The sequence below is a fragment of the Procambarus clarkii genome, chromosome 88 (genome assembly GCF_040958095.1).
Source record: "Procambarus clarkii isolate CNS0578487 chromosome 88, FALCON_Pclarkii_2.0, whole genome shotgun sequence".
Lineage (NCBI taxonomy): Eukaryota > Metazoa > Arthropoda > Malacostraca > Decapoda > Cambaridae > Procambarus > Procambarus clarkii.
The window spans coordinates 21,862,734-21,875,194 of record NC_091237.1 but is presented as its reverse complement, the minus strand read 5'-3'; the positions used below and the strand labels follow the sequence as shown (position 1 = coordinate 21,875,194).

General features: G+C 47.8%; 1 protein-coding gene across 13 annotated transcripts in view; it reads left to right on the top strand.

The window, feature by feature from the left end:
• Positions 1-12,461, top strand: part of LOC123745757 (phosphatidylcholine:ceramide cholinephosphotransferase 2) — a 105,787-nt gene that overhangs the window by 75,281 nt on the left and 18,045 nt on the right. Inside the window, exon 1 of one of the 13 annotated variants that reach the window (XM_045726603.2) lies at positions 153-377. The exons of 11 other annotated variants lie outside the window; for them this stretch is intronic. In XM_045726603.2, the coding sequence (XP_045582559.1) occupies positions 301-377 (77 nt within the window). In that variant the 5' untranslated portion in view covers positions 153-300. Of the gene's footprint in view, positions 1-152; positions 378-12,006; positions 12,066-12,461 lie in introns of those variants that run through there. One more of the 13 variants, XM_045726606.2, reaches the window with a different exon arrangement.

The following is a 12,461-nucleotide window of genomic DNA, read 5'->3' as shown; positions in this document are numbered from 1 at the left end:
TTAGTGTGACGTCCACACGTTATGTCCTGGGCCAGCTGTGTGGTGGTGATGGTTGTCACTCCTAGTTTTAGCCTCCTGATACGCGACCCTCGTCCCAGATATTTGTTAATATACGTATTGTCCAGCTCGTGAGCCCTCAACGTCACACTGATCCACATCAACGTTCGTAATCTACCTTGATTTTATGGCGTCGGGAATACGCCACGAACGGCCGCTGACGCAGGACAAGGCTCCCCCCTCCCCCCGACATGGGTGAAGCCAGTCCCAAGGAAACTGGTCACACGGGTCTCTGGGAGGGTAATGGGAACCCTCACGGCTGCCTCAGACCCACCACTAAGGGTTCCCTACAAGAGCTGCCACGCCGACGGAAGTAAAATGTGGGTGGTAGTGGTTCCTGGGCGGGAACCACCCGAGAAAGAGGGCGGTGGGCTGGTAGGTGGTGGTGACGACCCACGTACACTAACTGGTCACTCACCCACTTGCGTAGTTCTTCCCATGACCTAGTGAGGTTGTCAAGGAGTGGTGTTGCGGTGCAGTTTTTGTTGTGGTCCAACAGAGCCAATGTTGTTGGCAGGTCTGAGCCGGTGGGTGGCGATGGGCAGGGGGTGTGGCTGGGTGGCGATGGGCAGGGGGTGTGGCTGGGTGGCGATGGGCAGGGGGTGTGGCTGGGTGGCGATGGGCAGGGGGTGTGGCTGGGTGGCGATGGGCAGGGGGTGTGGCTGGGTGGCGATGGGCAGGGGGTGTGGCTGGGTGGCGATGGGCAGGGGGTGTGGCTGGGTGGCGATGGGCAGGGGGTGTGGCTGGGTGGCGATGGGCAGGGGGTGTGGCTGGGTGGCGATGGGCAGGGGGGTGTGACTGGATGGCGATGGGCAGGGGGGTGTGGCTGGATGGGCGGGAAGAGTGGGTGGGTGGAGGGTCATGTGACATGCTAGTTATTGAACTCGAGGCACTTGGGCTCTTCAGAGCGGCTCACTGCCCTATCACAGACCTGCAGACTGGAGATGGTGTCCCACCTCGTGCACCTACACACCTTGGGTCAAGGGCAGGTGGCTTGTTAGTGTGTGTACACCTAGTTGGTGAGGACATAACCAGCTGCCCTCGACCCAAGGTGTACCTACCTTGTTGTACTTGGGAATAAGAGACGTGGTCTCCCATGCAAGGCAACCCCTCATTATACTCGACCATTCTCATTTAGGCCTTTGTATTTTGTCTATGGTTGAAATTTCAACCAACTCTAGAATGTTGACAACCCAGTTAGTTTTAGTAACGTGATATAACCCTCGATTCAATCTCTTGATGTCACGGAACTTTGAATTGGCCATACAGTCAGTCCTCATCAACTAAGGCCATTTGCTCGTTAATCCATCCGCCAAACCCTGTTTATGAATGAAAAACGGTTTACACAAGATTCATAGTTGATGACGTTCGACATTTCTCGAACAGTGCTTCGGTAACGTCCTCTTATAGTAGCAACGTTGTAAAAGCTTCACCCACGTACTTCAAATAAAAATAATCTCAACCAGAACCGAAACACCTAACCTATCCTACGCCTAACTATACGTAAAACTTAATATTTAAATATTTATTTTTCATACACAGTACGTTAACGTTGGTTAATGTGTCTGGGGGCTGCCGCAGATTTAAGGAGCCTGGCCTGAGGACGGATTACATAGACAGCATGCGCATGTTCTCTGTCCCAGGCTCACATTCTTGGAATTCTCTATTATTCAAAAATTAAACACATTATGACTGGTGTTAAACCTTGGAGACGGAGGCTAGATACTAGTGGCTCAGTAGTGGCTCAGGGTGGAAGCACAGCAAGACTGCTAGAGCAAGAAGTTAGTATGGGCGCTGGTGACATGTTAGTGTCCCTGATGTTAGCCTGTGCTGTCTGCTGTGTTGGTCGCTAGCAGCTTGGACTGCTGTTTAATGCTGCTGTTCCTCTGCTCTTTGATGTTTTATTTTTGTCCATTATTTTTGACAGCCAGCGTGCACATACATAAGTCTAGAAAACTGCATTATTTTAATACATTTATTGTGCACCCTATACCTGACCTGCGAGTCGGGGTGAAAGATCTCGTTTAAGATTCAGCTGCTGGGAATATGAAGTTCCAATTAAGTAGCATGGACTATGGTGAGCCCGTAGTGGACTTACCTGGCACAAGAGCAGGGCTGTAACTTTCTATGAAAGATCTTTATGCCTTCAAATTTGAGTTCATTGGTAGTGAGATAACAACATAATCCCCTCACGTTAGAGACCATGGTGAGGAAACGAGCGAGCAAGACGCTACATCTCCGTGTTTACTCTCTACAATACGCAAACTTGGGATATCAGTGGCCAGATTCACGAAGCAGTTACGGAAGTACTTACGAACATGTACATCTTTCCTCAATTTTTGACGGCTTTGGTTACATTTATTTAACAATTTACAAGCATGAAAACTTGCCAATCAACTGTTGTTATTGTTGTAAACAGCCTCCTGGTGCTTCGGAGCTCATTAACTGTTTAATAATTGTAAACAAAGCCGCCAAAGATTGAGAAAAGATGTACAGGTTCGTAAGTGTTTGCGTAACTTCGTGAATCTAGCCCCTGGTTAGGATTTGGAAACTACTGAAGATTCGTAGGGTCTTGCAAGGAAACTGTTTACAACTAACCATTTTAGCTCGAGAAGCCTCCAACTTGTATGACCGTGACAGACTTCCAGCTTGCCTTTACAGGTTCCACAGATTCGTGGCAACGCCAACAAGCCTAACTAGGCCTATAACAGTTTAACATTTTCTGATGCGAATCTAACGCATTTAAATGTTAATGCCTACATATTTACCCGAATCCAAATGGCGCTAAGTGGTACGCAAGGACATGCAGGCTGAAGATAACGTTATATATTTGTACAAGTGATTGCTTATAAAGTTAAGTGTTGGTGTGCGGGCGTATCCCGCGTCACGAAGTAACCCACATTCTCACTGTGGGTGCGTCATCTTGTGCTCCTTGATATCTGATTGGCTCAGGCCACCCGCTCCCTTTCGTGATTGGCTTACTCTGGTTGCGTCATGTGGTCCTTGATTTCTGATTGGCTGAGGCCACACACTATTTCATGATTAACCAAGTCCACTACTGACATAAAATGCTGTGGGTGTAGACGTGTTCATTCATATGGGGTTATATTTTAATTATTTTGGATACGAACGATTTTGCTGATAAAACTGGTATATTATCCATTATAGCTCGTTGATGGTCCATTAACCTAATGGCTGTTGGTGTGGACCCGTGGAGACCTGGTGGCGGGGGTGCTGAGGGTGAGTGGCTGGGGTGCTGAGGGTGGCTGGGGTGCTGAGTGCTGTGGATGAGTGGCTGGGGTGCTGTGGATGAGTGGCTGAGGTGCTGTGGGTGGCTGAGGTGCTGTGGGTGGCGGGGTGCTGAGGGTGGATGGTTAAGGTGCTGTGGGTGGGCGGGGGTGCTGAGAGTGACTGGGGTGCTGTGGGTTGGCTAGGGTGCTGAGGGTGAGTGGCTGGGGTGGTGGGGGTGCTGTGGCTGGGGTGCTGTGGGTGGCGGGGGTGTGATCACTATGCGTCAAGTCTAAAATACTTGTGGACGGCCGTGACACCTTCCACCCTTCATAGTCATCCAAAGTGTACGCGCCTGCGTCTTGGCTCTTGTGGCACCCGTACCAGGCACCCTTCCCCCATTTCCATTAGGTACCCTGGTTCTTAACTTGGTCACCTAGCACACTCAATATTCCACTTGTTGACATGTCGCGTGGAATAAAGTAGATTTTCATCTTCCCCCCTGACCTCGTACTTGGCCCGTGGGACCCCACATCTCTGGCCTGGGCCCGTAGTTCAGCACCCTTGCGGGCCCACTTGGTGTGGCCTTTGGGAGGTGAGAGCACCCTGGTGTTGGGGCTGGATCCCATGTAGAGGTGCACTTGCGCCTGTTGAAGTTGTGTTTGAGGGAGCAAGGCGCTTCACAAAAGCCTCATTCCAGGTTCCAGGCGCACAGCTGTGTGGTGGTGTGCAAAGTTTTGCGCCAGGCCTTGACAACCTGGAATGGGCTGAAGTGAAGCGCTTCGCTTCTTAAAGATAGATGGAAGTGGGGTTCGACAACTCTTCAGAGATCGACCAAGCGTACAGGATATTCTTGTGCGACTCTTTGCACTTGCATCAATGTCCGCTTGTGCTATTTTCTCAGAATTCCCAGAGGCTCTTGTGGGCGGCTCTTCCCTCAGTGCCGCCTGCAACTTGTCTCCAGGAATGTCACTTGACCATCTTGAGGCTATCTTGAGATGATTTCGGGGCTTTATAGTGTCCCCGCGGCCCGGTCCTCGACCAGGCCTCCACCCCCAGGAAGCAGCCCGTGACAACTGACTAACACCCAGGTACCTATTTTACTGCTAGGTAACAGGGGCATAGGGTGAAAGAAACTCTGCCCATTGTTTCTCGCCGGCGCCTGGGATCGAACCCAGGACCACAGGATCACAAGTCCAGCGTGCTGTCCGATCGGCCGACCGGCTCCACCATACTCTAAGCTTCAGCAGTGCGGCTCTCTGGATGATAGTCGACCCGCCTTTCATGCTTCATTTATCACAATTGGATTGCGGAACACCGGCTGTCTTAATTGACAAATATATAAAAAAAATACATTTACAATAGAGGACAGGTGACGAATCTTCCAATACGGAGAACTCCAGGTGCAATCTGTGACTAAGAACTGGGTCATGTCTCGCACTACATTGAGTGTCCAGTCATTAGACCCTCAGACCTCCCGGCATGAAGTATCCAGATCTTTGCAAGTGATATTAACCCTGGAAACACAAACCGAAACTGTCTCTATTTTCCGCTTGTTACAACTTGTAATAAAGTTGTTACATCTTGGCTTAACGTGTTTATGACGTATTAGAACGTTGTTACAACTTGCTATATTGGTTGTTTTAACTGGTTAGGAGGTGTTAAAACTTGTTCGAACGTTGTACCAACGTCGTAGTTTCGGTGTGTGTTTGGCGGGAACTTCAGTGTTCTTGAGGCTATCCACAAAAATGCGGCCAAATTTGCTAATACAAGCTACCACTCACATGTCCTTGTATGACTAACCATCCTGCAAGATGGGGATTTCTTGATGGGCTTGTTTTGTGTCAAGACACGAACTATATAACATCTTACAGTCTAGAGGAGCTGCGTTAAAACAAATGTATTTAAATGTTAATAAAAAAGAGATTTGATCTGGAGTTCATTCCACTTGACAGCAGAGTTGGGAAGGTAATGAGGATGTCAACAAGCAGTGAGAGGTAACGGGGCTGACCACTCTCTGGACCTGCCACAGGATGTGTTTACGGACCACCACTAAACTTGACCGCTCTTAAGAGAGTGCACACTTACTGTCCGTCCGTGTCTGTCTGTTTGGAATATCACATACTTACGAACCTACGTTGTAGATGCTGCTATAACACGTGGGATTCAAACTGAGGTTAGACATGTATATGAGTTTTGGTGGATACAAGCTGGTGTATCCAGAGACCTATTGGTCCCTGTATGGGCCAATAGGTCTTCTCCAGTGTCCTTAATTCTTACGTACACACTCGCGAAGAGTAGACACAACGGTGTATATTGGTAATTCCTACGACGTGGAAATGTTTCCTTCATAATTGAGGCGGGACGTCCTTCTGCACATGACCATATAGAAGTATACCAAATAGTTGGTATATTTAGTATACCAACTATTTGGTATACTAAATATACCAACTATTATATTTGGTATACTAAAACTTGAGCAGTTGATACTCGTCGTAAATGTTGAAAATAAGAATAATAATAATAATAATAATAATAATAATAATAGCGCCAGTGGCCTAGCTGTTAAGGTACCAGGAAAATTGTTTATCAATCGATTTCGCACGGCTCCCTCATTTCGCACTGGTAAATTAGCGACATTTTCTGTTACATTTGAAGATAAGAGAATGTTGTCGCCGGCCAGAAGAGGGGTCCCAGAGGTATATGGATGTCCCAGCGAGAGGTATAGGGGGTCCCCACCTCTCTTGGAATCCCCTACACGAGAGGTGTAGTAAGATATGCTCCAAGCGCGCGCAACACTTCAGTAGTTCACCAATCTTGTCCTTTTATCAATAAATACAAGAAATATTGGCGGATCCCTTGATTGTTTCAAGCGTAGGATGGACATGTATACCCTGGAAACACAAACCGAAACTGTCTCTATTTTCCGCTTGTAACAACTTGTAATAAAGTTGTTACATCTTGGCTTAATGTGTTTATGACGTATTGGAACGTTGTTACAACTTGATATATTGGTTGTTATAACTGGTTAGGTGGTGTTAAAACTTGTTCGAACGTTGTACCAACGTCGTAGTTTCGGTGTGTTTGGAGGGTATACAGAGTGGGATTGGGTGGATTATAAATAGGAGCTGCCTCGTATGGACCAATAGGCCTTCTGCAGTTACCTTCATTCCTATGTTGTTACTGTGGCAGAGCTCCCAGTAGAGAACTGTTAGTTTCTACAGGAAGTGCCTAATCTGCGGGTTGTGGAGGCATGCGGGCGGGCGGGCCTACGGACAACGGCCTAGCTTGTCATCGGGGAAACCTAGCCCCGGCCTGCTCCACTCGTCATATAAGATAACGGTCGCAGGTAACCCGGTTTTCCCCATCTGCCCTCCCCCCCCCTTTCCCTCGCAAACGGTTAATGTAGTGTGGTATTATTGGGGTAGATTGTTATTGGGTAGATTGTTAGTAGTAGTAGTAGTAGTAGTTGTGCTCAAGAGTGGATTGTGAACCAACACAAGAGTGGGGTCTGAAAGTGTGTACAGCTCTGTACAAATGTTAAATTGACGTGACTTACAGAAAGTGCGGGATGCTAGGCTACGGCTACTGACAAACATTATACCGATTGTACTGTGTTGGAAGAGTCCACGAGGACCAAGTGGGCGAGCAGGTAAAAGGCCACAAAACTATGCGGTGATAAAGTAATGCATTACAAACATAATACGAAGTACCTTGACTCAACGCCCTAACCTCTTAATATACGCGAGGTTCATTAGCACGCCCATGTTGTCTGCGCTGTAGCTGGGTCTGGCTGGCACCACGGCATTAAAGCCGATTAGATTAGTTAAATTTAGGGTGAATCGAGGGCCCTTCATGTGTGTTTCTGGTACAGTACACAATACATCGGCTATTAAGTGTTGTGTGATTGGCACCAAACGCAGACTCCATACACAACTTCAGAAAATTGTCAAGTTTTTTCTTGAAGACTTCCACCTTTGTTCCTGCAATATTTCGTATACTTGCTGGGAGGATATTGAACAGCCGTGGACCTCTTATGTTCATACAGTGTTCCCCGATTGTGCCTATGGCACCTTTGCTCGTCACTGGCTCTATTCTACATTTCCTGCTATAATGTTAGCTCCAGTATGTTGTTATACTCGAAGTATTTATGACACTTAAACGTACACACTTACACAGCCGGTGGCTGAGCGGACAGAACACTGGACGCGTGATCCTGTGGTCTCTGGTTCGATCCCGGGCGCCGGCGAGAAACAATGGGCAGAGTTTTTTCAGTCTGATGTACCTGTTACCTAGCAGTAAATAGGTACCTGGGTGTTAGTCACAGGCTGCTTTCTGAGGATGGAGGCCTGGTCGAGGACCGGGCCGCTGGGACACTAAGACCCCGAAATCATCTCAAGATAACCTGTGTACTTACCCATTCATTCATACGTGTAATACAATTAACATACTAGAGTTTTGCAGAGTCGCACCAGGTTTAGCCTTACATTAGGTCTTTTGTGCTTAGGTCTACACTGAAGATTAAAATAACAGATAGAACAAGTTCAAAATGTTACCACATCAAACATTACATGCTAGCCTGCTTACCTACCTACGTTCATTAAAAAATTAATAGTAGAAGCAAATTTTATATCTGCGCTGAGAGCCGTGGCAATCTTACAATTGACAGCCCGGTATACATACTGATGGGAATGACGCTTTTCAATTCGAAATGACGGAAAACACGAATTGATAACCATACCTCTAGGATGTAAGCAGAGCTGAGCCTCATTGTAATGAGAGGTTATGACCTCTCCACAGGGTACAGTCGCACCTCCACAGATCTCCAGTATCAGCTAATGATACTGGTAATGGCTCCAAAGGGCCACCACTTACGGGCTATTCATGCCCGTGCCACCTTTTGGGTGGCTTAATATTCATCAATCGTCAATCATTGTAATGACATGAGGTACACCAGCCTGGAAGGGAGCACAAGAGCTGTGAGCTACACTGAATCATAGTTTGCTTGCAATTGCAATCGACTTGAGAATGGTCCAGGACGGACCGAAACGTCGTCGTCCCTTCAACTTCTAGTGTGTGGTCTGGTCAACATACTTCAGCCACGTTATTGTGACTCATCGCCTGCATTTGCTTGCAATTGTTTTTAAAATATGTAAAGACAAGCAAAAGGACGGTCAAGGGCTAATTAGTGGCGTGATTATTAGTGGGAGGGTTGTGAGGCTACGACCAGGGGCAGGTCATGGTGGTGCTCGACCAGGGGCAGGTCATGGTGGTGCTCGACCAGGGGCAGGTGATGGTGGTGCTCGACCAGGGGCAGGTCATGGTGGTGCTCGACCAGGGGGCAGGTCATGGTGGTGCTCGACCAGGGGCAGGTCATGGTGGTGCTCGACCAGGGGCAGGTCATGGTGGTGCTCGTCACGTAGCTGTCCCACTATGCAGGCGAGGAGTCACAATAACGTGGCTAAAGTATGTTGACCAGACCACACACTAGAAGGTGAAGGGACGACGACGTTTCGGTCCGTCCTGGACCATTCTCAAGTCGATTGTCCCACTATATACATCCTATATTGTGTCGTGCTCTTATGGGATGTTATATTGAGGATTAAAATCTCCGTCTGCATCTATAAACAAAATTGTAGGGACAGGAGAGTTCTGCTTTTTTGCAGTGTTCTCAGGGTGGGTTTGGATGCTTCTATTCATATATGCGATGTTTCAAGTTCCTATTGTCCCACATATTTTGTGGGGGTCCAGAGACTGCTCTCTCGGCGAGGCTCATGAATGAGAGGAGGGATGGGGGGTGAGCGGGAGGGGCTGGTGGTGGGGTCACGTTAAAGCTGTACCCCCACCAGCCTTGCTAAGGGGCGGGGTGGGAGTCTGCAAGTCACTCCTCCACACCAACACTCAAATTCTAAACACAATTTTAAGTCTTGAACAAACATAATTAAATTAATATTTTTTCGTAATTATGACGTTATTTTAAACTGAAATGGTAAGTGTCATCTGAAAGCGACACTTGTATTAAGTCGGGTGAGTTCGGGAGCACTGTCAATATGAAATCATTAGTTTTCAATCCTTCTACTAGCATGTGCGAGAAATATTGCTGGAATAAAACTTGTAGCATACAAGTGGGAACCGGACCAGATCTTGTAGAATCTTAATTTACTGTGATGGCAGTGTAGCCTCTGACTGGGAGTAGTCCCCCTTCACACCGGACTGTGATAGGCTAATAGGAAACATCTTGGAAACCACAGATAAATCGCAGGTAATATAAGGAAAAAACTACATGAAGCCTTTTGAAAAAAACCCAGCTCAAAGCCCTTGCCAAGGTCAGCCTTATGTGGAGCCTGGCAACCCTTGTCATGAGTCGTGTGTGTGTCACACCAACAATGGGAAGTCATCCAGACCTCTTGGTAAAACGAACGAAATCGTCAGCAGTACCGTAAACCTGAAATTCCTGGAGAGCAGTCATGGATTCGCTTTCACTTTGGTCTCCACGTCAAAGTCTACACTCAGAGATGGATAAAACAAAGAGTGTTTGGCACACTTATCAACCCGTAATGTCTAGAGACACCATTACGAAACGTAAAGGTGTATCTAGTGTTGGTACGTTGTCAGCCAGCATGCTTGTACGCTGGAGCTACCATTGCTCCTCCATTCCTCATTTTTCGGAGAGTTGGTGTATAAATGTTTACGAGTCGTCTTGCTCACCATGTTGCGAGCTTTTGTAAGCTCGCAACATGGTGAGCTTGCAAAGGGACACTACTTGCAAAGGGACACTACTTGCAAAGGGACACTACTTGCAAAGGGACACTTCTATTAAGGGAAAAGTGGTGTATACATATAGATGAACATAAGAGGAAAACTATTGCCAGCAGCACCAGCGTAACCGTATTTCCCCACTGAATGATTCAGAGAGGAGACATTAATGTCAGGGAGCAAGCTGCGGAGGTAACTAGAGTAGGAATAATGAGAGCCGGAGGCCCTGTCGTCATGTAGGGGAGAAATACTGGCCATTGGACTCTAGGCACGGAAGTGCTGGCGGGCAATATAAGCTTCTCAAATGTTGGTCACCATGGCGCCTCTGCTTCTTGATCATTGTTGGCGAGGCTACCTATGATCATTCTTTTATGAAGCTTATATATGGCGATGTTAGGTTTAAGACGAGAGTGTAGAGGATGAAGGATACAGGAAAGGGCGAGGTTTATGTGATAATCTGTGGCTCGCTGTCTCTATTTTGATAACTTTTTATGCCGATTTTTGCTGGTCGGTGTTGAAATTTAATGCTAGGGGTCTTGACTAATAAAGTTAATTGCTGCAGTTCATAGACTTTATAAGGTATTAGCTCTAAGGGAACACTTGACAACGTTAAGCATGTCTTCCTAGTTTTGGCGCCTCCCCATGCTCCGTTGTGTGGCGCCCATGGGTGCTGGCGGGAGCCCATTGTGGGCGTGTCAGGCTTGGCAGCAGCAGCCACACCTTCACTCGCCGTGTCGTGTATATCAGCTACCGAGTATGAACCAGCCTACAATATCTATTAAAGCCTAGTGCGTGTGTGTTGTTACCGATGCCTCATTTCTCAGCCTAGTTGGTTTTCTTGCTTGAGAAGGTAATCTTGGATGGTAGGAGCGGGACTAATACATTTCCTCAGTGTGAAGACGGCTGACGGCAGCATTCACGGAAAGCGAGGCGCCAGGAGCGTGTTTCCCGTGTTTGCTTCACTCGCCAGTGCTGAACGTCACACTTCCTCTGACCACCAGCGATAGCTTTTGAATTGTCAGATAAAATCGGTGGCGTGCAGGAGGAGGGGGACGGCGGGGCGTGCAGGAGGAGCACGGCACGACAGAGCGTGCAGGAAGGGCACGGCACTGATATACTGGAGTTTTGCCTGTTAAGACAAAGCTGTAATCTGGAGGAGGCGTGGCAACATTAGTCACTCTTATCCTGTGTTTCTTGTCTTAAAATCCAACAGTACTTATTGTCGAGTCCTTAACATGGTGCAATGTTTCTAGACTTGCCTTAAAGGTAGTCATAGTAACCATGCAAAAGGATTGTTTCATCTAAATGAAGAAGTGGCTGTTCATTTCTGATACAAATTTGGAAGATGTATAACTACAAGAATCTTGTTCTTGCATTCATTAGGTATTTAAGTAAAATGTGTTGGTGAAATCTGGGTGACGGTTTGGGAGACGCGGGGAGCTGGTGTGGGGGATAACTTAGTCATCTTTGAGTGATGGTCATGGTGTTTACATTATAGCAGGGCGCCTGGTATTGGTGCAGTGGAAGTCAATGGTGTTGTGTCAGCTGTTTTGTAACGGTAGGGAGGTGGTGGACGCCAGTGTTGTAGTGGGGGGGGGGGGATGGGCGCCAGTGTTGTAGTGGGGGGGGGGGGGATGGGCGCCAGTGACGTACTGAGGGAGGGGGGTGGATGGGCGCCAGTGACGTACTGAGGGAGGGGGGTGGATGGGCGCCAGTGACGTACTGAGGGAGGGGGGTGGATGGGCGCCAGTGACGTACAGCTAATGCTGAGGAAGGGGGGGGGGGTGCTGGACGCCTGTGATGTAAGGGGACCGGTTTTTTTAAATAAGTAAATGGTTTGTAATTATTATTTTTCAAGTGACTTGAAGTACTTTATTAAGAAGTGAGGAGAGGCGGAAGGTGCGGTATGCACTCGGTTACACCTCCAGGAGAGAGCTAGACTATCTGGTGGTGTGGACGACGTCGTCACATAATTCAGAGATGTCGCTGTCATCACACTCCCCAAAATCACCCTTTACTGTCAGGTGAGTGGGGGGGGGGAAGTGATGCAGTTCTTAAGATTCGTTAAGGAAGTGTGACGGGTCTACGAGCTATCAGGCTTCAGTTTGTGGTATTCCCCGCTCCAGTGTGTTAATCACCTTCATTCTCGGGCGTGTCTGAACTCCACAAGATGAAGGCTGCCATACAGAAGACTACTAAGGCACGGGCAACCATCCACTTTGGTATGCCTGCAGTGCGCGACCTTTGGCCCCCATAACATCCACAGTTTTCACTCGAGCACTGGCACAAGGACGCCACCCTGCTCCTCCATAGTCACTCTTCCTTGCATCTTACATTTCTTACAGCATTCACACGCGGGAATTTTAATGAAAACAAATATTTTTGCCGCGTTTGTTTTGAGTCTCGAATTGCTTTCACTT